This window comes from Otolemur garnettii, unplaced genomic scaffold, assembly GCF_000181295.1.
Source record: "Otolemur garnettii isolate 467f Iridium unplaced genomic scaffold, OtoGar3 scaffold00004, whole genome shotgun sequence".
Taxonomy (NCBI): domain Eukaryota; kingdom Metazoa; phylum Chordata; class Mammalia; order Primates; family Galagidae; genus Otolemur; species Otolemur garnettii.
In genome coordinates this window covers 27,437,907-27,459,827 of record NW_003852399.1, presented here as the reverse complement: position 1 = coordinate 27,459,827, position 21,921 = coordinate 27,437,907, and the positions used below count along the sequence as shown (strand labels likewise).

The following is a 21,921-nucleotide window of genomic DNA, read 5'->3' as shown; positions in this document are numbered from 1 at the left end:
AATTTATACTGCAATCAGATTGGTTTTCTTACTTAAATCCTCACAGGCTTCACGTTGTTCTATATTAAAACAAAATTTAAATAGTTTACCAAATTTTGGTCTTGAGTTACTCGGTAGACAGTGATAACTATTAAGAATGCTAGAGATAAGTAAAGAAAATTTTTGGAGGAAAAGATGAATTTTGAGATACCAGTGGACATTAAAGTGTAAATGTTCCTTAGCCAATAAGATATATGAAGTGCAACTGAGAAATCTATATTCTAAGGCCTTTGCAAATTGTTGTAGTGTCCAGTTGCAAACTTGTGGTTTCTTCTGGTTTAGGATAATGTGTTATGCATGTGCTGTTGGTTCAGTGTCTTGGGAGCAGATAGAGTCATCTTTCAAGCAAAGGAAATCCAGTGCTGAAAATTTTTATTTGTATATATGCTTCTTCTTCAGTTTTTAAAAGATGGAAACATGATTTATATTTGCTAGAAGTCTATATATTTCTTTCAGAGAAGTTTGTAGTTTGTGAACTTTTGAATTTTTCATTTTTTTTATTTCTGTGATAGTATACAATATTGTAGATATTTTATTTCTTTTCTTTTTAAACAAAATGTTGGAGTAAAACATAGATGCTGAAAAGTTCTATAAATTTATGTACTGAATAGCAAAGAATTCTAAAATTAACATCTATCTCCACACACTCCACAAAATAGGACATTGCTAGCATCTAATAAGTCTCCTATGTGTTTCTTTTCTACCTTCATTGAAGGAGGAGACTGTTACTCTGAGATTTATGGGAATCACTTTCTTGCTTTCAGTTTATCACTTATTCGTCTACTTTCTTAATTGTGCCAGCTGATTTAGTTTTGAGAAAGTAATAAAATTCCACTGTTAAATTGACGTGTGAATGTCACATGCTTTAAAAATGTGTTATTAGTTCACTTAATAATGTGTTTATTTCTTGTTTGCTTTTAGGTAATTGTGTTTTTTGTTTGTGTTTCTCATTGGAAATCTATATTCATATACAATAGCGATTACAGTGATGATGATGGTGGTAATAATAGATAATATTTTTAAATTCAAGGCTCCATTCTAAGTGTTTTACACATGTGAGCTTATTTAATTCTCTTAATAGCCTGGTAAGGTAAATAACATTATCCTCATTTTATAGATGAGCAAACAGCTAGCCCTATACATGGGTCATTATGAAAGTTTTGAGATACACAAAAACTAAGAAACATAAAATCTCCATGGACAGAAACAAATGAAGCCTTCCAAGCAACACCAATAAGCCAAACAAGTTGAAATTTGCATGGGTGAATTAGAAAGGATACTGTGGACTGTCCTTTTTCTTGGAAGTGAAATAATGGACCATAACTGTCTCAGAACTTTTGTAGTGACCCACATATGTAATAGTTAAGCAGCCTACCCAAGATCACACAAATAGTATGGAGAGTTTCAACCCAACCATCCTAACCCTAGAGCCTGCATTCGTAACTACTCTGTTGGAATTTCCTTCTTTGTTAGATTACTTGAATAAAGAAATTTGTAGCACTTTTGGTATTTATTAATAGGAAAACTATTGAGTTCCTATGAGAGGATAACTTTAAATACTTAAAAAATCACTTTATTGGGTGGCACCGGTGGCTAAAAGGATTGGGGTGCTGGCCCCATATAACAGAGGTAGTGGGTTCGAACCCAGTCTTGGCCAAAAACTGCCAAAAAAAAAAATCACTTTATCTAAAATTATTATTTTGTTGTGACTGACATTTACTTGTTTCTATAGTGTATGTTATCAAAAAATGCTCTATATTTCATCTACATGAATGTCTAAGCACATGTTGAATCAATAATTTCACAAAGTTAGTAGTGAATCCTGAAAATTTAAGAGCAGATTTGATACTGTATGTTTTAAGTTCATGATATTCTAATTAACATAAGAAACTAGTAAATACAGTAACAAAAGAGCTTGTACTATTATTTATTTTTGTCGTGATAAGTAGTACTTTGCCCATAATATATGTTGACATATAAGTAAAAATTCAATCAGTAAGTTTCCTATGCTGTTATTTGATATTGATGATAAGTATCTTCTGGCATTTATTTTGTTTTTATTATAGTATTTAAGAGTGAACAATGTTTTAAAAACTAAAGTGAAACATTTCTTATTAATATGACTTTTAAAATATTTAGTAAACTTTGTATCTACTACTTTTCTAGTCTTTTCTATTTAGGGGGTTATTACTAATGTTATGGACCTAAAGTACATATCTGAAACTGTGATCTACAACAAGAAGGTTTTAGAGATAATCAGTTTTAGAGGCACAGTGAGAAATAAATTTAAAACAATTATGTTATTGAAGGTCAGGGTTCAGAGGCATGATAGTTCATTGCTATTTTGAATCTGGATGACTTGAGAAGGTGTTGGTATTAATTCAAGAGTTCATTGGGTAGAAGGGTTCTTGATTCCTACAATCCTATTTAAGGATTAATTTTCTGGTTCCAGGGCTAGAGCTAAGATAGACTCTTTTTTTTCTTTAAAAGTATGGATCTTATACAGAGACTCAGATTCATAAGGTATAAGTTAAATGTAGGCAACCTTTAATGAGAATTGGTGGAGTTAAAAAAGCTGGTAAATCTTTTGTAAAAGAGAACAATTAAAGATACATAATTTTTCATCAATGAAAGTAGGATTCCTTGCACACTGACAGCACAAATGGTCAGTAGAGTTGTTTTGGTAGCTAGCGTATTCCCAAGAAAACTAAGTTCTTCTTCAGGTAGGAAAGAAGATGAGTTTTCTATTGAGAGATATGAAAATATAGTTGAATGGGGATGAGGACAGTGTAGCCTCTGGCTGTCCTGTAGAGATTTAAAAGTCCTTTTTCTTTTAATTAGGCTAGCTAGCTAATGTCTTGATGCTTAATAAAAATAGCCAAATATTTAGGGAGTTGGAGTAACTAAACACATTGAAGGTGGGCACAAGTAAAGTAAATGAAAATACATAGCTTAAAACCAGTTGCACTTTTACATTTCAAACAAGCTACTAGCATCTAAATTTAAACTGCATTATATTTAATTTCTAATATTTGGGGGCATGTATATAGTCTATTGGTTTCTACTATTTTAGACACAACTTGATGTCTAAAAGAAGAGTCTATTTTTGTAAAGTGGCTATTGTTTAGAGAGCCTAATTGCTGCATAGGATTTTCATTTGTAACCAAAGTTCTTCTGATTATCTTCAAGTCACTTCATTCTGTAATATGTAACCTTGGAAATGTAATAGTTTTAGGTATGAAAAGTAATGGATTTTGATGTGAACAGTGTGTTATTTATACCTAAGTTTTAATGTGAGTCAATGTTAATGCATGTCATAAAATACATATAAGAATAACTTTGTGTGTTTTATTTGATGCGACATTTAAGTCTGTGTGTGAGTTTATACATTTTTTACTTGTATTATATAGTTAAAAATTTTGCCTACTGGATGATCTGGTTAAAATATATGAATAATTATTTTTGGTCCATCTACTGAGACTGAAGAGTGAACTGTACTACCTTGTATGAAATTGTGAATAAGTATATTTGTAAAAATTGTTGAAGGTAAAGATAAAGAATTTTTTTTTGTTTAATTAGGTCTTTCTAGGTTCTAAAGATGATTAAATGCTAGAAAATCTTACCCTCTTTTTATTTAAATAAATAAAATAGGTTAAGAATTAAAAATTATCTTTTGTTATCACTTATTATGGATCTGTGTATTAAATCCAAATCCCCAATATAAGAAGTATGCATATTAGATAATGAGAAATATCTGTAGGTAGAAGCAAAATTTTCTTAGAAAACAGTTTTGGTTCCTCTTTAGTATATGAACAGATACAGATGTAGGAACTATGATTCTGTCCTATGAAACATAGCTATGATAATTTTATTCTTTAAAAAGTTCACAGCAGGTATTATCTGTGGTTCATTTCTGTGGTCATTATAAAACTCCTTTTTTTGGAGATAGAGTCTTACTTTGTCACCCTCAGTAGAGTGCTGTAGTGTTATAGCTCACAGGAGCCTCAAACTCTAGAGTTCAAGAGATTTCCTCCCCCCCTTTTTTTTGAGACAGTCTCACTATGTTGCCCTCAGTAGAGTGCTGTAGTGTCACAGCTCACAGCAACATCTAACTCTTGAGCTTAAGTGATTCTCTTGCCTCAGCCTCCCAGGTAGCTGGGACTATGGTGCCTGCCACAACACCTAGCTATTTTTCTGTTGTAGTTGTCATTGTTGTTTAGCAGGCCCAGGCTAAGTTCGAACCTGCCAGCCCTGGTGTATGTGGCTGACACCCTAACCACTGAGCTACAGGTGCTGAACCTCAAGTGATCCTCTTCTCTGCCTCCTGAATACCTGGGACTACAGGTGCCTGCCACAATGCCTGGCAGGGCATTAGAGATGGGGTCTCTCTCTAGCTCAGGCAGTTCACCCACCTCAGCTTCCTAGAGTGGTAGGATTACAGGCATTAGCCACAGCATCTGGCCCATTAAGGCACCCTGTGAATATGTTGTTTTTCTAATTTTCAATGAACTTCTAGAAAAATTAGTAAAATGCAACTTTCTCCAAAGTCCCCTTTCCCAGTCAATGTAATAATATTGTGTATAAAATTACTGGATATGAATGAATTAGGTTTTCTAGGAATGATGGTTTGGGGCCAGGTACTCTGGGAGGTGAAAGCAGAAGGATTGCTTGAGCTGAGGAGTTTGAGATCAGCCTGAGCAAGAGCAAGATCTTGTCTCTATCAAAAATAGAAAAAGTTACCTGGGCACGGTGGCATGCTTCTGTAATCCCAGTTACTTGGCATACTGAGGCAGGAGCCTAGGAGTTTGAGATTGCAACAAGCTATGATGATACCACTGTACTCTAGCCAGAGTGACAGAGCAAGACTTGGTTTCAAAAAAAAAAAAAAAAAAAAAACAGAGGGCAGTGCCTGTGGCTCAAAGGAGTAGGGCGCCGGCCCCGTATGCTGAAGGTGGCAGCTTCAAAACCAGCCACAGCCCAAAAAAAAAACAACTCAGAGAGAATAATAGTTTGTATTTTACATAACTTGTTGTAATATTAAATAGATTATAGGAATATTGCAATTATTTTTTAAAATCATTTCCTTTTGTCAATAACATCTTATCTGCATAGACAAAAATGTAGCAGAGTTGTCTATATGAAGCTGATTAAGAATTTGTTTTAAGGCATTAAGTTACAAGTTGAAAAAGTGAGAGAAGAGTAATGTTAGAATATATACTTAGAATATCTTACTGATGTTTAAAATAGTACTATAAAATTTTATTTCTTATAGGTTCTATAAATCAACAAGACTTCTCTGCAGGAAAAAGTGAAGATTTGGGTACAGTCCAGGAGAAGTCTACCAAAAGCCTTGTCATAGGTCCTCTTGATTTTCGCTTGGATAGTAGTGCAGTACATAGGATTTTGAAAATGGTTGCTTGTGCTTTGGAGCATGAATATGAACCATACAGCAGGCTGAAATCAGGTTTGTTTTTGGATTAATTCTCAATCTGTTGGCAGTTGATTTGAATGATTACATAATCCAGTTTGTTCTGTTTGCTGACTTTTCTTTTTCAGCATATTTTGCCTGTCTGCAAGGACTTTTATATATATATATTCACTTGTTAATTTAATGAATGAACTTGTATATGGAAGTTGTAGGAAAGGTCAAGAATTGGAAATAATTTTAGGAGTACTTTATTTGCCATTAATTGTCAGTGTTTTATTGTCAGACTTTTGGGATAATCTTTCTAGTGTATACTTTTAAAATATGACCATTTTTCATGTTCATTGATTCTAAGGAGCTAGAAAAAGTTAGTCTTTAAACAACAAGTTTAATACTGTGGAAAACTTAGGTACTTCTGGTAAAAAACAATTTGCTGTGCAATTAGTGTTTTCTACATGGTATGATGATAAGGCTATTATAATTTCATAAAATAAAAATTCCTTTTTTTTTTTTTTATTGAGGCAGAGTCTTATTATGTTACCCTCAGTAGAGTGCTATGGCGTCACAGCTCACAGCAACCTCAGACTCTTGGGCTTAAGTGATTCTCTTGCCTCAGCCTTCTGAGTAGCTGGGACTACAGGCACCTGCTATAACACCCAGCTATTTTTTGGTTGGAGTTGTCATTGTTGTTTACCAGGCCTGGGCCTGGCTTGAACCTGCCAGCCTGGGTGTATGTGGCTGGCACCCTACTCACTGAGCTACGGGTGTCGAGCTGGTGTAGTTAAACTGTAGTTTGGAAATCTGACCTTCTGCTTATTGTATTTAAGAAATTTAATAAACATCTTCCGTTCTCTATTTCTATAATGAGTTATTGTGATAGATTTGGCTTATTGTTTTTCCACTATCCTACTCTTTTTTTTTTTTTATAGCAAGAAAAATTTAATCTTAGAAATAAAGACTAGGTGAAGTAATGATTAGGTTTTGGCTATAGGAGTGGAAGCAGAACTTCCTGTGAAGTTTGGGGCCATGACTTTAAAGGGAAAAGAACATTCCTTTTTCCCTTCCCCTGCCCTTTGGATGGAAAGTAAATATAATGACTGGGGCTAAAGTTGTCATCTTAGACCCTGAAATTACAGCTGTATGCTGAGGATGACTGAGCAGCAAGGTAAAAAGAATGTAGGTTCTCGGTACTATGGAAGCACCGTGTCAGTCTGGATCATTTAAGTCTCAGATTGTTGTGTGAAAGGGAGTAAACTTCAGCTTTTGTTGAAGTTTCTATTGTTTTACTTTTGTCGTAGCAACTATAGTGTGTCCTTTGTCTTAAAGGGTACACTAATAGGACCTACTTCTAAAGGTAGTTATTGGCACTGAGTGAGGTACTACGTATAAAAACGTTTTAACACAATGCTACTGCATAGCGAGCACTAGACATGTTCTTGTGTTCATTTGTTGCATCTTACTTGTAATGCCAGATACTCTTCTAAAGTGCTAGGATAGCATGGCAAGGAAGATGTACAGTGTTTGAGCTTATCTTTGTGGGGTAGATGAATAGTGAACAAGTAAAAATATTATTTCAGTTATTGATAAATGCTATGAGAAAAAACTAAAAGCAGGTGTTTATAAGAGTGCTAGAGATAGGAGGAGAGGAGAGCTGTTTTTGTAGGGAGGTTAGGGCAGTCATTTCTGGAAAAAAAAATAGTAATTAGCCAGATACAGTGCGTGCACCTGTAGTCCTAGCTACCTGGGAGGCTGAGGCAGGAGGATTGCGTGAGCTCGGGTGTTCAAGATTGCAGTGCATTAGGATCGCACTACTATAATCCAGGCTGGGTGGTACTTCACTTCTAGTGTTATTACTTTTTGTTTCTTTGCTGTACTTTTATGTTTGATCATCACTGCTGTGTTTAGATTATTGATTTTTGTAAAGTGTTATGTGGGATTATTAGTGATAAATAAGGAGGCAACACTACATGTTTTGCTGTCTGTGCATGAGCTAAATAACAGCATTGACCAGTCTCCAAACATGACAGAATTTGAAAAAAGTGACAATGATTGGTTGTCAGCCATCATGCCCATCTATTATTTACCTAATTATTTGTGGAGGTATCTCTTTTGTGTGTATGCTCTCTCCTCCCTCTCTCTCTGTGTCTCTGTTTCAGAAATATTTTCTCCCAATCTATGTCTTACCTTTATATTATCTCAGTGGTATTTGGATGACCAGAAGCTGTTATTCTTTTAAAGAAAAAAATTGGGATTTTATTAAAGATATTTTAAAATAAAAAATTTTTATCTGGCAAAGTAATTTTTGTCTGGCAAAGACATACATTTACAGTTTAGAGTAGTATGATTTATATTTTTTAATGGTAACTTATTAGTTTACAACTGCTTTATTGTTGAAAAGACAACAGAATTTGACCTTAGTACTTGGGGAACTAATTAATTCATTTTTTGGTTTAAGAAAATTAACAGTTTAAATAAAGACTTCATTAAATTGTTATCATTTTCATTTTAGATATTAAGCATGAAAGTGAAACACTACTGAATCCTGAAGAAGTGGCTTCTATGGAGGAGTATATTCCTACTCGACATACGAGTGTTACTCTCCTCAAATGTACCTGCACGATTTTCATGGCTGAATTCAACTTGTTAGACCATTTGCTACCTGTCATTATGGGAGAAAAGGTATATTTTGTGATTCACTATGTTTTTCCTTTCATGCATCCATTTTTTTGTCATTTAAGAAATGAATATTTGCTCTTATAGTTATCCATGATGAAGTAAAATTGTTCTTAAAAAGCAATTTAAAGATATACATTTTAATAAAATAAACTTAAGCTTAAGGATATATAAAGAAATGTTGAAGCACATGGACCTGGAAGTTAGACCATGTATTAGCTATTATGCCTTAGGCAGTTGTTTTTATATCTCTAAACTTTATTTTCCTTTTCTTAAAAACAAAGAAAATTATATTTTTCAACCCAGTTCACGGATTTAGCCAATATAGAAACAATAAGACCAGGTAGATTCAGACAGTTTATTACTCACATAGAGAGCAAATGATTTCCAGCATGTGTGGTGGGGTACCCTGTTGGCAAGAATTTATTCTCACATGGCAGCTAAGCAGTTTTGTATAGCCTGTTACTGATAAATGGAAAACCCTGTGTCTTGCTTGTATGAGGAATGTTGATAAGAAACTGTTTCATGACAGCTTCCCTCAAGGTGGGAAAGTGAATGAGAAATGGTCTTTTGGCAGTTTCTCACAAGGCCACCTGTCTTTCCCTGTTTTTAGAGTATTCTAGGAGATTCTATGACAGGTTAGGTATGTTTATGGTAGAACCTTGACTTCGTGGCATAGGTTTGTGTAACATTGTGAGGGTCCTGGCTCAGAATGACTTCCCTATAGTACCTGGTTCCTAGGATTATTTTGAAGGTTCACATCAGAATTGAGCAAAGAGTATAGTGATTTACCATATACTTCCTGTCCCCTCCCACATGCATAGCTTCCTTATCAACATACCTCAGTAAAGTGGGATGTATGTTTGTTATAATTGATGAACCTACCTTGACAGATCAATATCATTCAAAGTCCATAGTATACATTACGGTTCACTCTTGGTGTTTTGTGTTCTATGGGTTTTTACAAATGTATAATGACACGTATCTGCCATAACAGTATTACAGAGTAGTTTCAATGCCCTAATAATCTTCCGTGCTCCTCCTATTCATCCTTCTCTTCCCTCTAATCCCTGGCAACCACTAACCATTAATCTTCCTTCTGTCTCCATTGTTCTGCCTTTCCCTGAATGTCATGTAGTTGGAATCATACAATATATAGCCTTTTGACACATAGCTTCTTTCACTCAGTAATATTCATTTAAGGTTCTTCCATGTTTTTTCTTGGCTTGATAGTTCATTTCTTTTTAGGACTGACTAATGTTCCCTGTGGGTACATTGTTCCCTTTTGAGTTCTTTGAGGATACTTCCTTCCAAAAAGGTTGTTTTAGTTTATAGTCCCACCAGTAGTGTAAAATTCCCTTCTTTCCACATCCACGCCAGCATCTGCAGCTTTGAGATTTTGTGATATTGGGCATCCTGGTTGTGGTTAGGTGATATCTCAGAGTGGTTTTGATTTGCGTTTCTCTGATGATTAGGAATGATGAGCATTTTTTCATATGTTAGCCATTTGTCTGTCTTCTTTAGAGAAGATTCTATTCATGTCTCTTGCCCATTGATATAAGGGATTGTTGGCTCTTTGTATGTTGCTTAATTTGCTTAGTTATCAAGTTCTTGGTCTGATTCATAATATGCAAATATCTTTTCCCATTCTGATGGTTGTCTCTTTGCTTTGATGGTTGTTTCCTTTTAGCTGTAGAGAAGCTATTCAGTTTAATTAAGTCCCATTTGTTTATTTTTCTTGTTGCCATTGCCACTGGAGTCTTCTTCATAAAGTCTTTCCCCAGGCTGATACCCTCAAGTGTTTTTCCCCTTTCTTGGGGAAAACAAGACTTTCCACACTTTCTTTGAGGATTTTTATTGTCTTCTTCATAAAGTCTTTCCCCAGGCTGATACCGTCAAGTGTTTTTCCCCTTTCTTGGGGAAAACAAAACTTTCCACACTTTCTTTGAGGATTTTTATTGTTTCGTGCCTTAGATTTAGATCTTTTATCCATCTTGAATCAATTTTAGTAAGTAGAGAAAGGTGTGTGTCCATTTTTGGTCTTTTACATGTAGCTATCCAGTTTAACTAGGTCGTTTGTTTTCTCATTCGCTTGACAGTGTATTTTGCCGAGCATAGTTTCAAAATTTTAATGAAGTCTAGCATATCAATTCTTTCTTTATGGATTGTGTCTTTGATATTGAATCTAAAAATCATCACCATATCCAACGTCGTCTGCTTGTATCTTTTAAGAAATTCGCACATTTCATCTAGGTTATCAGATTTGTGAGCATTGAATTTCATAGTATTTATTTTTTATTTAAATTGAGGGAAGAAAACAAACACTGTATTTCCTTATTATCCTTTTTGGGTCCATGGGCCTTGTAGTGGTATTCCTCTTTGATTTCTGATGTTAATAATTTATTAATTATTAATATTAAATATCCTTTCTTTTTTCTTGAGTTAGCCTGACTAGAAGCTTATTGATTTTTGTTGATTTTTTTAAAAGAAGTAGCTTTTGGTTTTGTTGATTTTTCTATTGATTTCCTGTTTTCAATCTCATTGATTGCTGTTTCAATTTTTATTTAATTTAATGTTTAATTTTTATAATAATTTTATTTACTTCTTTTTTTCTGCTTATTTTGGATTTAATTTTCTCTTCTTTTTCTTGTTTCTCCTAAGGTGGAAGGCTAGGTGATTGATTTTAGATTTTTCTCTTTCCTTGTATAGGTATTCAGTGCTGTATATTTCCCTCTAATTACTGCTTTCATTGCAGCCCACAAATTTTTATAAGTTGTATTTTCACTTTCACTTGATTCAAATTATTTTTAATTTTTCATGAGATGTTTTCTTTGACCTGTGTACTGTTTGGAAATATGTTGTTTAACCTCCAAATATTTTGAGATTTTCAGTTATATTTCTATTGTTGATGTCTAGTTTAGTTATATTGTGGACTGAGAGCAAATGTTGGATGATTTCTATTCTTTTAAATTTGTTTAGGTATGTTTTATGGCCTAGAATATGGTCTATCTTGGTAAATATTCCATGCAAACTTTGACAGAATTCTGCTATTGCTGAATGAGATAGTTCATTGATGTCCATTATATCCAGCTGACTGTGATAACTTTAAGTTCAACTATGTCCTTATTGATTTTTTTGTGTTGGATCTGTTTATTTCTGATAGGGGTTGAAGTCTCTTAACTAAAATAGTGGATTCATGTATTTTGTTCTTGAAGTTCTAGCAATTTTTCTTCATATACTTTTACACTAAGTCTTTGGGCACATACATGTTAAGAATTGTTAATGTCTTCTTGCAGAATTGACCTCTTTATTAATATTTAATCCCTTTATCCTGGATAACTTTCTTAAATCTGAATTCTGTTCTGTCTGAATTTAACATGGCTACTGCCATTTTTTTTTTTTTTGATTAGCATTAGTGTGGTATATACAAGGTCTGACAATTAAGTCCCCAAACTCATCCTTGAAAAAGTGCTAAATGCCTTATTGCTGAATATAACTACAGTCATCCACTTGTGAATATAGGCACTGACACCAGTACTTAGTCAATACTTCAAGAGAATTTTAGAACTCTTTTTGTGGAATGGCCATGAGAGCTATCATCATATGGAACGCAAAAGCGTGCAACAAAAATAATGAATGCCACTCAGGAAGACTCTGTCACATGTTGCATAAACACAGCTGTGAAACACTGATATCAAGGAAACCATAGTGAATTGTTTTTACAGTGCTGCCAGTGTAAGCAGATAATGGCAAGTTCAAGAAGTTAATTGTCAGACCTTGTATGACCATAGCTCTTATGATCATTCTAAAAAAATAGTTGCTTTGAAGGGTGTACTAGGTACTGGTGTCAGTGCATAACTTCTTTTTTTTTTTTTTTTTATTAAATCATAGCTGTGTACATTAATGCAATTATGGGTACAATGTGCTGGTTTTATATACAATTTGAAATACTTTTGTCAAACTGGTTAACATAGCCTTCACCGCATTTTCTTAGTTATTATGTTAAGACATTTATATTCTACACTTAGTAGATTTAACATGTACCCTCGAAGGGAAATACCTCAGAGGTGACCATAGTGATATTTAGCAGTGATGTATATAGCACTTTTTCTAGGGTGAGCTCACAAACTTAATTGTCAGAACTTGTACAGAACTTGTACTTCTCCATTTAATCTGTATGTGTTCTTATATTTAGAGTGAGTTTCTTACAGACAGTGTATTGTTGGTTCATTTTGATTTGCTCGCTCTCTCTTTTAATTGGTACATTAAGGTTATTGATATAATTGGGTTTGTATCAGCCATATGTGTTACTATTTTCTATTTGTTGCCCTTGTTCTTTGTTTCTGTTTTGTTCTAATCTTTTTTTGCCTTTTTGTGATTTTAATTGAGCATTTATGAGTCTTTTTTTTAACGTATCTGCTATACCTCTTTTTAAAATCTTGTTAGTATTTGTCCTATAGTTTGCATGATATATTTACAACTAACTCAAATGCACTTTCAAATAACAATATACCATTTTATAGGTAGTGTGAATTCTTTACAAAAAGCAGTGAAATTTAATTCCACCTTCCTGGCCTTTGTATGTTTGCTATGACTCATTTTTCTTACACATAAATTTGCATAAACCTGTATATGTACACACATACATAAGCATAAAAAATTGAATATATTGTTGCTACTATTATCTTAAATAAACTTATGTTTTATATCAATTAAGAATAAGAAAAATTAAGGGCAGTGCCTGTGGCTCAAAGGAGTAGGGCGCTGACCCCATATACTGGAGGTGGTGGGTTCAAACCCGGCCCCAGCCAAAAACTGCAAAAAAAAAAAAAAAAAAAAGAATAAGAGAAATTAAAAGTTTTTATTTTACCTTACTAGTTATATAAAGGTAGCTGTGAGATTTTGATTTTGTCATTTTCTTTTTTGTATAAAGAATTTCTTTTAACATTTCTTATAAAGTGAGCCTACTGGCAACAAATTTTCTTAATTTTTATTTGTCTGAGGAAGTCTTTTTCTTTCACCTTCATTTATGAAATAGAATAGCATGGGGTTTCAGAATTCCAGGTTGATTTTTTATTTTTCCCTCCAAACATTTTAAACACTTTATTTTACTCTCTTCTTGTGTGCATGTTTTTGAGTGTAGGTCAGATGTAATTCAGTCATTGTTCCTCAATAGGTAAACTGAATTTTTCCTATGGCTTTTTTTTTTTTTTAGGAATTTATTTTTGATTTTCTATAGTTTTAAGATTTGCCTAAGTGTAATTTTTTTTTGGCATTTATCCTGCTTGGTGTTCTCTCAGCTTCCTGGATATGTGGTTTGGTCTCTGAAATTACTTTGCAGAAACTCTTAGTTATTATTGCTTTAGATGTTTCTTGTTTCTTTTTTTCTTCTCCTGGAATTTCTATTATGTGTATGTTAATGTCTTTTGTGGTTGTCCTTGGATATTCTGTTTTTTTAGTTTGCTTTTCAATTTTTGCAGTTTTTTTTTTTTTTTTGAGATACCCTCAAACTCAGAGATTTTTTCTTCAGCCATGTCATGTTGTCCAATATGCTCATCATAAAGAAAAATACTAGTGAGGAGATCTCATTGAGAGGACAGCCCCCAAATCTTCATGTAATTTCCTTTATACTGTTGGCTAACTATTAAGCTGCCCAGACTCAATGCAAGACTCTAGAATACACAGAAGAAAATACAGTTTAAACAGCAAAGTAGAAATCTGTACAATGCTAACTATCAGCAATTACAGTTTAGGCCCTGCCATTTCAGCACCTGAGAAACCTCCTTTGAAACCTTGTAAGAGCCATACCATAAGAGTAAGAGCAAATTAAAATAGATTAGTTCTCTGAAAGCCTAATTTCAGTCCTGGATTGGACTATGATGATATGCTTGTATTCTATCTACTAGAGAACTGATATTTAACTTATTTTGGAGAAGATTATATTATCAAGAGCCTCTATAATTTTTTATCCAATGAAGTCAGCTCCTTAATAAGAAATTATGGGGTATACTAAAAAGATAGAATCAATTGAATTAAATATAATGAAAAAAATTAAAAATAGAGATAGACATGATTAAGATATTGAAGTTTTTAAATATGGACTTTAACTATGGTAAGTTCAAGGAAAATAACAAAGAGGCGGAATATTTCAAAATATTTCAAAAAAGAACCAAGTTAAATGTCAAATAGGAATGTACTAGGATAGAGGTTAGGAGAAAAAGTATAGAAACAAACATATCATTTAAATGCTACCTAAGAAAAAGATAGCATGGTTATTTTAGTACCAGAAAAGGTAGATATTAAGGTAAGAAATATGATTAGAGATAAAGAGAGCCAGTTATAGTGCTGAAAATGTTAAATGTGGACTCAAAAAATAAAAAAACATAGATAATTCTCACAAATGTTACATTGCCTAAAAGAATGTATACTGTGCAGGTGTCCTCAAACTACGGCCTGCGGGCTACATGTGGCCCGCCTAGGACATTTATCTGGCCCACTGGGTGTTTTTTCTGCCGCTGCCTGTCCTGCTTAGCAGCTGACTCATCCGGGGCCTGCAGTGTGGCCCTCCAACAGTCTGAGGGACAGTGAACTGGCCCTCTGTTTAAAAAGTTGAGGACCCCTGCATGGTATCATTTATACAGAGTTCAAGAGTGAAAACTAATTTATGGTGACTGAAGTGAGAATATTGGCTGTCTCTGTTGGGAATTGATATTGCCTTGAATGGGACATAGGACACCTTCTGGGGTGCTTTAGCTAGGTAATAAAGATATAAAAATTCATGAGCTCTACACTTTGGATTTATGTAGTTTATATACTTCTTAATAATCTAAAATAAAATCATTAAAAAATAAGGTAATTGTTGCATAAGTTGTGGTTTTAAAATTATTAATGAGTAAACAGCAGGATTATATGTTCAACTTCGTCAATTTTAGGCACAGTATTTCTCAGTAATGGTAGTATTAACTTTTTGATTAGAGAATATTATGCAGCATTTATCATCTTTGGGCAATGCTAGGTAAAGGCCAGTATAGTATTGTAACAATGAAAGACAAAATAATGAAACTGTTCTTCTCACTTGTTTTCACATTCCTCTGGATAGAAAGTCATTGAGAATCACAGGTAAGGCATTTTAAAAGAGTAAGTGAGTTCTTGGACAGGAAGAGATTACTTGCCAATAAGGGTATATACTCCAGAAATCTTGTAACTTATCTGCATTTATTTGTAAGCTCAGAAAGATTCTGTAACACTGAAAATACCGAACTCTCAAGATTCTGCAAGCCTTTAACATATGTATTATTAGTAGATATGAAATAAATCAGAACTTTTTACATCCTATAAACATTGTTTACTGTATTTTTGATACTGTATGGTGTAGTCCATTTAGTTTTTTAGTCATCTAAATGGGAATAAAGGGAAAGAAAATAAAAGATAGTTGACTCTTGGATGTTCAGACCATTTTTTGGAATGATTGAGCTTAAGAATATACCTTTCTCACAGTGAGGCATATAGTTGATTGAAAAAGCTATGATAATTGTGCAAAAAATATGCATTCTTCTATCTATCTACCTACCTACCTATCTATCTGACATTTTTATTTGGTTATTTCAAGAGAGTTTTGTAGAAAGGCATCATTCCTATATTGATATGATATCATTGCAAAATGTGTAGGTCTGAATCTTACGTAGGGGAAATTGCAACTTATTCATTACTCCTAAAATATAAAGTGAAATTATTATTTTCTAGAACTCAAGTACCTTCATGAATACTACAAACTTCCAGTCTCTTCGGCCTTTGCCATCCATTCAGATATTGGTGGATAAAATTAATCTTGAACATTCTGTGCCGATGTATGCTGAACAGTTGGTGCGTGTGGTCAGCAGCCTTACTCAGCCTTCTGATAATTTGCTTCATTATTGTTACGTACACTGCTATCTTAAGGTATGAAAAGTGAATTTTCTTGTTTATTAATATCTATTTGGCTTTGGGGTCATGAAATAACTTTTTTTTTTTTTAAATTTCAGATTAATATAAGGGTACATGCGATTAGATTATGTTGTTTGTGTTTGTTAGGAAAAGTCTGAGTTGTTTTTGAGTCCTTCACTCAGGAGGTATGCCATATACTTCTACATTGTACCCATTAGGTGGGAGCTTACTGAGCCCCTTTCCTTTCATGTGGGCCTAGAGTTGTTCACCTACTAGTTTCAAATTAGTATTGAGTACATGGGATGCTTATTTTTCCATTCTTGAGATATTTTACTAAGGAGAATGTTTTTCAACTCCATCCATGTAAATACAAAAGATGTAAAGTCTCTATCTTTTTTTTTTTTTATGGGTGAATAGTATTCATAGTATACATATACCGCAGTTCATTAATCTATTAATGGATTGATGGGCATGTAGGTTGTTTCTACATCTTTGTGATTATGAATTGAGCTGCTGTAAACATTTGAGTGCAAATGTCTGTATGGTAAAATTATTTTTTTTTTCTTCTGGGTAGATATAGTTTTTTTTTTTTCTTGGAGTTGTAATTTAACAGAACTAGTATTCCATAAGATTAGATTTAAATAAAATATAGATTTATTTATTATTTAATAATACACATTACCAGGGAAGCTCTAGTAGAGCCAACCATTAATAAAATAGATGATTTAAAGTATATTTATTTAAAAGATTTTTCTTCAATTGTTTGAAATTAGTGGCTTGATGTTTGTAAGTGAATGGTAATTATAACTTTTGAAAATTTTGTCATTGATGATTTTTATAAGCAGTGTGAAAAAATGCATAGTTTAATATGGATGCTTTAAATGAATCATGATTTCTTTGAAGGGAACATTTATATGAGACATAATGTAGTATAAAGAATATTTAACATATTTGTTCTTTAGTCATTTTTTTCTCCTCCTCTTCTTCCTGGGCTAGTAAAGGAAGGTCCATTATACTGTGAAGATAGGCAAGCCAAATCTAAGAATAATTTCTTTTAAGTAGCCATTTGGAAACTTTAGAGGCCTTTTCAAATCTGGTAGAAAAGGCTTCTACCTACCCAGAGATAGTATCTACAAAAACTGGCAGGTATTGCTAGCCCTGGCATGAAGGTTCCTGGGTGAAATTAATTTCCAGTCATCTCTTCAGGTGGTTCTGGGATGTTGAATTTGTTCTAGCAGGAAGGTGATTTTATACCTTCAGTAGGGTTATTTAGGCCACAGAGTGAGCAAGTCTAAGTTATATTTTTAAAGGTGTTAGTAATTTTGTCACCTCTAAGTAGGTGATAGGTTAGAGAAATCATAGCATTCCTCTTCATTTGAGTGGAACCATTCAGGGCCCTGGGGAGTATAGCATATACTGCCTTCCGAATGCAGTCCAGCATGAAGTTGCTGTCATGTGTATACCATTCTTCATCTGGGTTGTCCAAGTAGGCATCTCTTAAGTCTGGTTTGCTAGTATACTTGTTCTATTTGCTCTATATAGGAATGTGTTAAGTTGGTGAGAGGTGGCCAAATTTGTGGTTTGGCACACCTTGAGACTGATTTCTGGGGAATACAACAGGATAGCCTGGGATTTGGTAAGGAATCCTCCTGCCAATGGTGACCTTTTGTTTCTAAGACCTTTTGCATCTGGTAGGGAGTTCTAACCTCTAATGATGACCCCCCCTCTAATGAGGTCAACTTAGTGGCCTCTTTAACCAAGAGAAGAGGCTGCTCTTAAATATCCACACCATCCATTCACTGAACACTGAGTTCAGTTGCTTAGAGAAGTAGGCTATGGGTAGAAGTTCTTGCCTCAGAGATTGGGTGAGCACACCTAGAGTGATCCCCTGTCTTCTCTTTATTGAGATCAGGGATTTTCCAAGGCTGGAGATGTTGAGGACTTTTTAATGTCTTGGAAGTTATTTTGTTGCTCCGTTCCCCAATTTAAGGGCTCAATGTCAGGTCCTTTTTAAGTTTAATATGGGGATTTCTAAGGCTGGTGCTAATGTCTTGGAAGGTCTTTTGTTATTCTGTCTCTCAATTTAAGGGCTCAGTGTTGAGTCCTTTAAAGTTTTATGACACCAAAGCTGGGAACCTAAATTCTGCAAAATCCAGCCATTCTCCAAAATGTCCTAAGTTGTTTTCAGACTTATCGAGGGCCATGTTGTGAAATGGCCTCTTTTCTTATTGTGGGTAGGAAGCACTTTCCTGGAGTTAAAATGTATCCCAAGTATTTAACCTGTTGTAAGGATTTTGTTTTAGAGACCCTGTATCTTCTGTTGCCCCAAAAGTTAAAAACCTGGATAATGCTGCTATCCAATAACTGTCTGGTGGGACTACAGATAAGAATATCATCTACATATTAAAAAATAGCCCCTTGTGGAAGGGACAACTCTATTAATTCTTCAGCTAGGGTGTTTACAAAAATATGAGGACTATTTGTGAACCCTTGGGGAGAGAACTGTCTAGGTATACTGTTATAAGAATCCATTATCTGGATCAGTTCACTTGAAAGCAAAAAAATAAAAAATAAGAAACAAACAAACAAAAAAACTAGGTATAGTTTTACATCTAGTAAAACTAGATGTAGAGGGATAAAAAAGGCTTTCAGGTCCATGATGGTAAACCACTTAGATTGTCCTGGAACATGACTTAAAATAGAATATGGATTTGCAACTATAGGATGGATTAACACAATAGTCTCAATGATTTTAGGGCTTGGACTAGGCAGGACTCTTCATTAGGTTTTAAGATAGGTAACATGGGATTATTACAGGGGGACTAGCAGGGTAATAATAGCCCACAGGTTAAAAATTTTTGTATCTAGGGCTTAAGTCCCCTTTGCACTCTTTTTAGAGGATACTATTTTTTTTGAAGATAGGATGAGGGATTTTTAAAGATGACTTTAGAGTTGTCTTGGAATCCCTTTATTCCAGACTTGGAAATCTACTTGCTCTAGGATCTCCAGGGTGATATTGAGATTGGATTTAGGGTTAATGAGGCCATAAAAATGTCTTTGGCTTCCAGAAGGTTTATGGCAGCCCCAAAAGCTGAAAGCAAGTCTCTTCTTAATAAAAGGGTACAGGCATAACCAAGAACTTGTGAGTAATTAAATGGCTTTCCCATTGGCAAGAGAGCTGTGGGCTAAAGGCCCAAAATAGGGACTCCATTAACCCCCAAACTGAGCATTTTTTTAGAGAGATAGGCACAGAGTGAGAGGTTAAGACAGAATAGATAGCTCCTGTGTCTATCTAAAACTTTATAGGCTTACTCAGCATGTCAAGAATCTCTTATGGTTCCTCCCCTGTGATAGTGATAGTCTTGTTGGGAGCTGCTCAGACTGTTGGGGAGGAAGCAGGGACCATCCCCTTCCCCACTAATGGCTGTTGCTAGCTATGGCCCTGCTTCCTTCAAACCAGGGGACAGTTTCTCTTCCAATGTCCCTTCTTTTTACATAGGGAACATAGTTTGGAAGGAGGATAAGAGTTGGGCTGCATAGGGTTGGGGCATTCCTTGTGCCAGTGGCCCTTCTTACTGTAGCGGAAACATTTCTCATTGAATGGCAGCCTTCTGGGATGGTCTGGGTGGCCCTGTGATGGCTAGGGTCTGCCTGTGATGGCTGCCAAATGATTGGCTTGCCTCTCATCACACTGTTCTTGCCGCCTCCTGCACTGTCATATCTCAGTTGTTGAACACACCAAAAGCCACATCCAGGCAAACATTGTGGGGAGCCTAGGGCCCCAAGGCCAATATTTGGAGTTTTCTTTTTGTGTCTGGGGCCAAATGACTGAATCAATGAGTTTCCAATACTATACTTCCTTCAAGGGTTGCTAGGCCTACATTAATCTACTTGAGGATGGTATCAAATAGTTGACCCTCAAAAAGGGCTGGATTTTCATCAGGGTTTTGTGTCATCTCTCTCTCCTTATCATAGTTCACAGGCGTAATAATGTACCTTTTATTCCCTCTGTGAGACACATAGTCACGTATTCTCTCAGTCTTACTTCCTGCTGTCTTCTTTGGTAGTTCCAGTGGGGATTGTGAAAGAAGACAGCTGTCATTTCCAGTGTATTGGAGAGGATCCGAAGCATTTAAAGTGTCTGTAAAAGCTTGTGCTTGGGCCCAAATGTGCATTTTCCTCCTCACCTAGCAAGGAAGACCCTTACCCTAGTGGTTGGGGCCCTAGAGGAGGTCCTGTTCCTGCCCCAACATTGTGAGCCTGGGGCTTCTGGTGAGGAATTTTCCAGGGGCTTGAGGTAGGGACCGTGTCTAATTACTAGTGGTCTTGTGTTGGGGTATATTTAGAACTGGCATCTCTCAGGCTTTGAGACCCCTATAAATTCCACTATCCTCTCTACAGATCTAATGGACCATTTATACTCCCAAGAAGGTGATTAAAGGGAGTAGAGCTTTCTGAGTCTGGAAGACTCCTCTTCTACTCTGTATGAAACATTTATTTATTTATTTATTTATGTTTTCCCCAATGTGCATTGTTTTCTGCTTTGTTCATGATGACTTGGTTCTAGGTGGATGGTTTCATATCTGGGTTCTCTGTTCTTTTTTTTTTTTTTTTATTAAATCATAAACATATAGATCATGTGTACATTAATGCATTTATGGGGTACAATGTGCTGATTTCATATAGAATTAGGAACACTTACATCACAGTGGTTAATATATACCTCATCTCGTTTACTTAATTATTGTGTTAAGACATTTATACTCTATACTAATGGATCTGACGGGTACCCTTGCATTATGTACCATAAGTGTGATCCCACCATTCATTCTCCCTCCATCAGAACTCCCACCTTCCCTTCCAACCCCCACTCCTTCCTCCTTCATCCTAGGCCATAGTTGTGATCTATTTTTCCTATGAAAGTATGAGTGATTGTAAACTGGTTTCATAATAGTACTGAGTACTTTGGATATTTTTTCTTCCATTTTTGAGATACTTTACTAAGTATAATATATTCCAGCTCCATTTATGTAAACGTAAAAGAGGTAAAGTCTCCATCTTTTTTAGGGCTGCATAATATTCCATGGTATACATATACCACAATTTATTAATCCATTCATGTTGATGGGCACTTGGGCTTCTTCCACAACGTGGCTATTATGAATTGAGCTGCAATGAACAATCTGGTACAAATATCTTTGTTGTAAAGTGATTTTTGGTGTTTTGGATATACACTTAATAGGGGAATAACAGTATCAAATGGCAAGTCTACTTTTAGATCCTTGAGTATTGTCCATACTTCTTTCCAAAAGGGACATATTAGCTTGCATTCCCACTAGCAGTGCAGAAGTGTTCCCTTTTCTCCACATCCATGCCAACATCTGTAGTTTTGGGATTTTGTTATGTGAGCCACTCTTACAGGAGTTAGAGGATATCTCAAAGTGGTTTTGATTTGCATTTCTCTGATGATTAAAGATGAGCATTTTTTCATGTGTCTGTAGGCCATGTGCCTGTCATCTTCAGAGAAGCTTCTGTTCAAGTCCCTTGCCCACAAAGAAATGGGATTACTTGTTATTTTCTTATTAATAAGTTTGAGTTCTCTGTGGATTTTGGTTATCAAACCTTTGTCAGATGCATAACCTGCAAATATCCTCTCCCATTCTGAGGGCTGTCTTCTTGCTTTACTTACTGTGTTTTTGGCTGTGCGGAAGCTTTTTAGTTTGATCAGATCCCAGTAATGTATTTTTGGTGTTGCTTCAATTGCCTGGGGGGAGTCCTCCTCATAAAGTATTCTCCCAGGCCAATTTGTTCAAGTGTTTCTCCTGCATTCTAAGAATCTTTATAGTTTCATGTCTTAAGTT

At 34.9% G+C, this 21,921-nt stretch overlaps 1 protein-coding gene across 4 annotated transcripts in view; it reads left to right on the top strand.

Annotated features, from left to right (window-relative positions):
- The window catches only part of VPS13B (vacuolar protein sorting 13 homolog B), a 777,819-nt gene that overhangs the window by 71,311 nt on the left and 684,587 nt on the right, over nucleotides 1–21,921 (top strand). For all 4 annotated transcript variants that reach the window (XM_023517476.1, XM_023517471.1, XM_023517472.1 and 1 more), the window contains exons 13-15: nucleotides 5,312–5,503; nucleotides 7,974–8,143; nucleotides 15,881–16,075. In XM_023517476.1, the coding sequence (XP_023373244.1) occupies nucleotides 5,312–5,503; nucleotides 7,974–8,143; nucleotides 15,881–16,075 (557 nt within the window). The remainder of the gene's footprint in view (nucleotides 1–5,311; nucleotides 5,504–7,973; nucleotides 8,144–15,880; nucleotides 16,076–21,921) is intronic.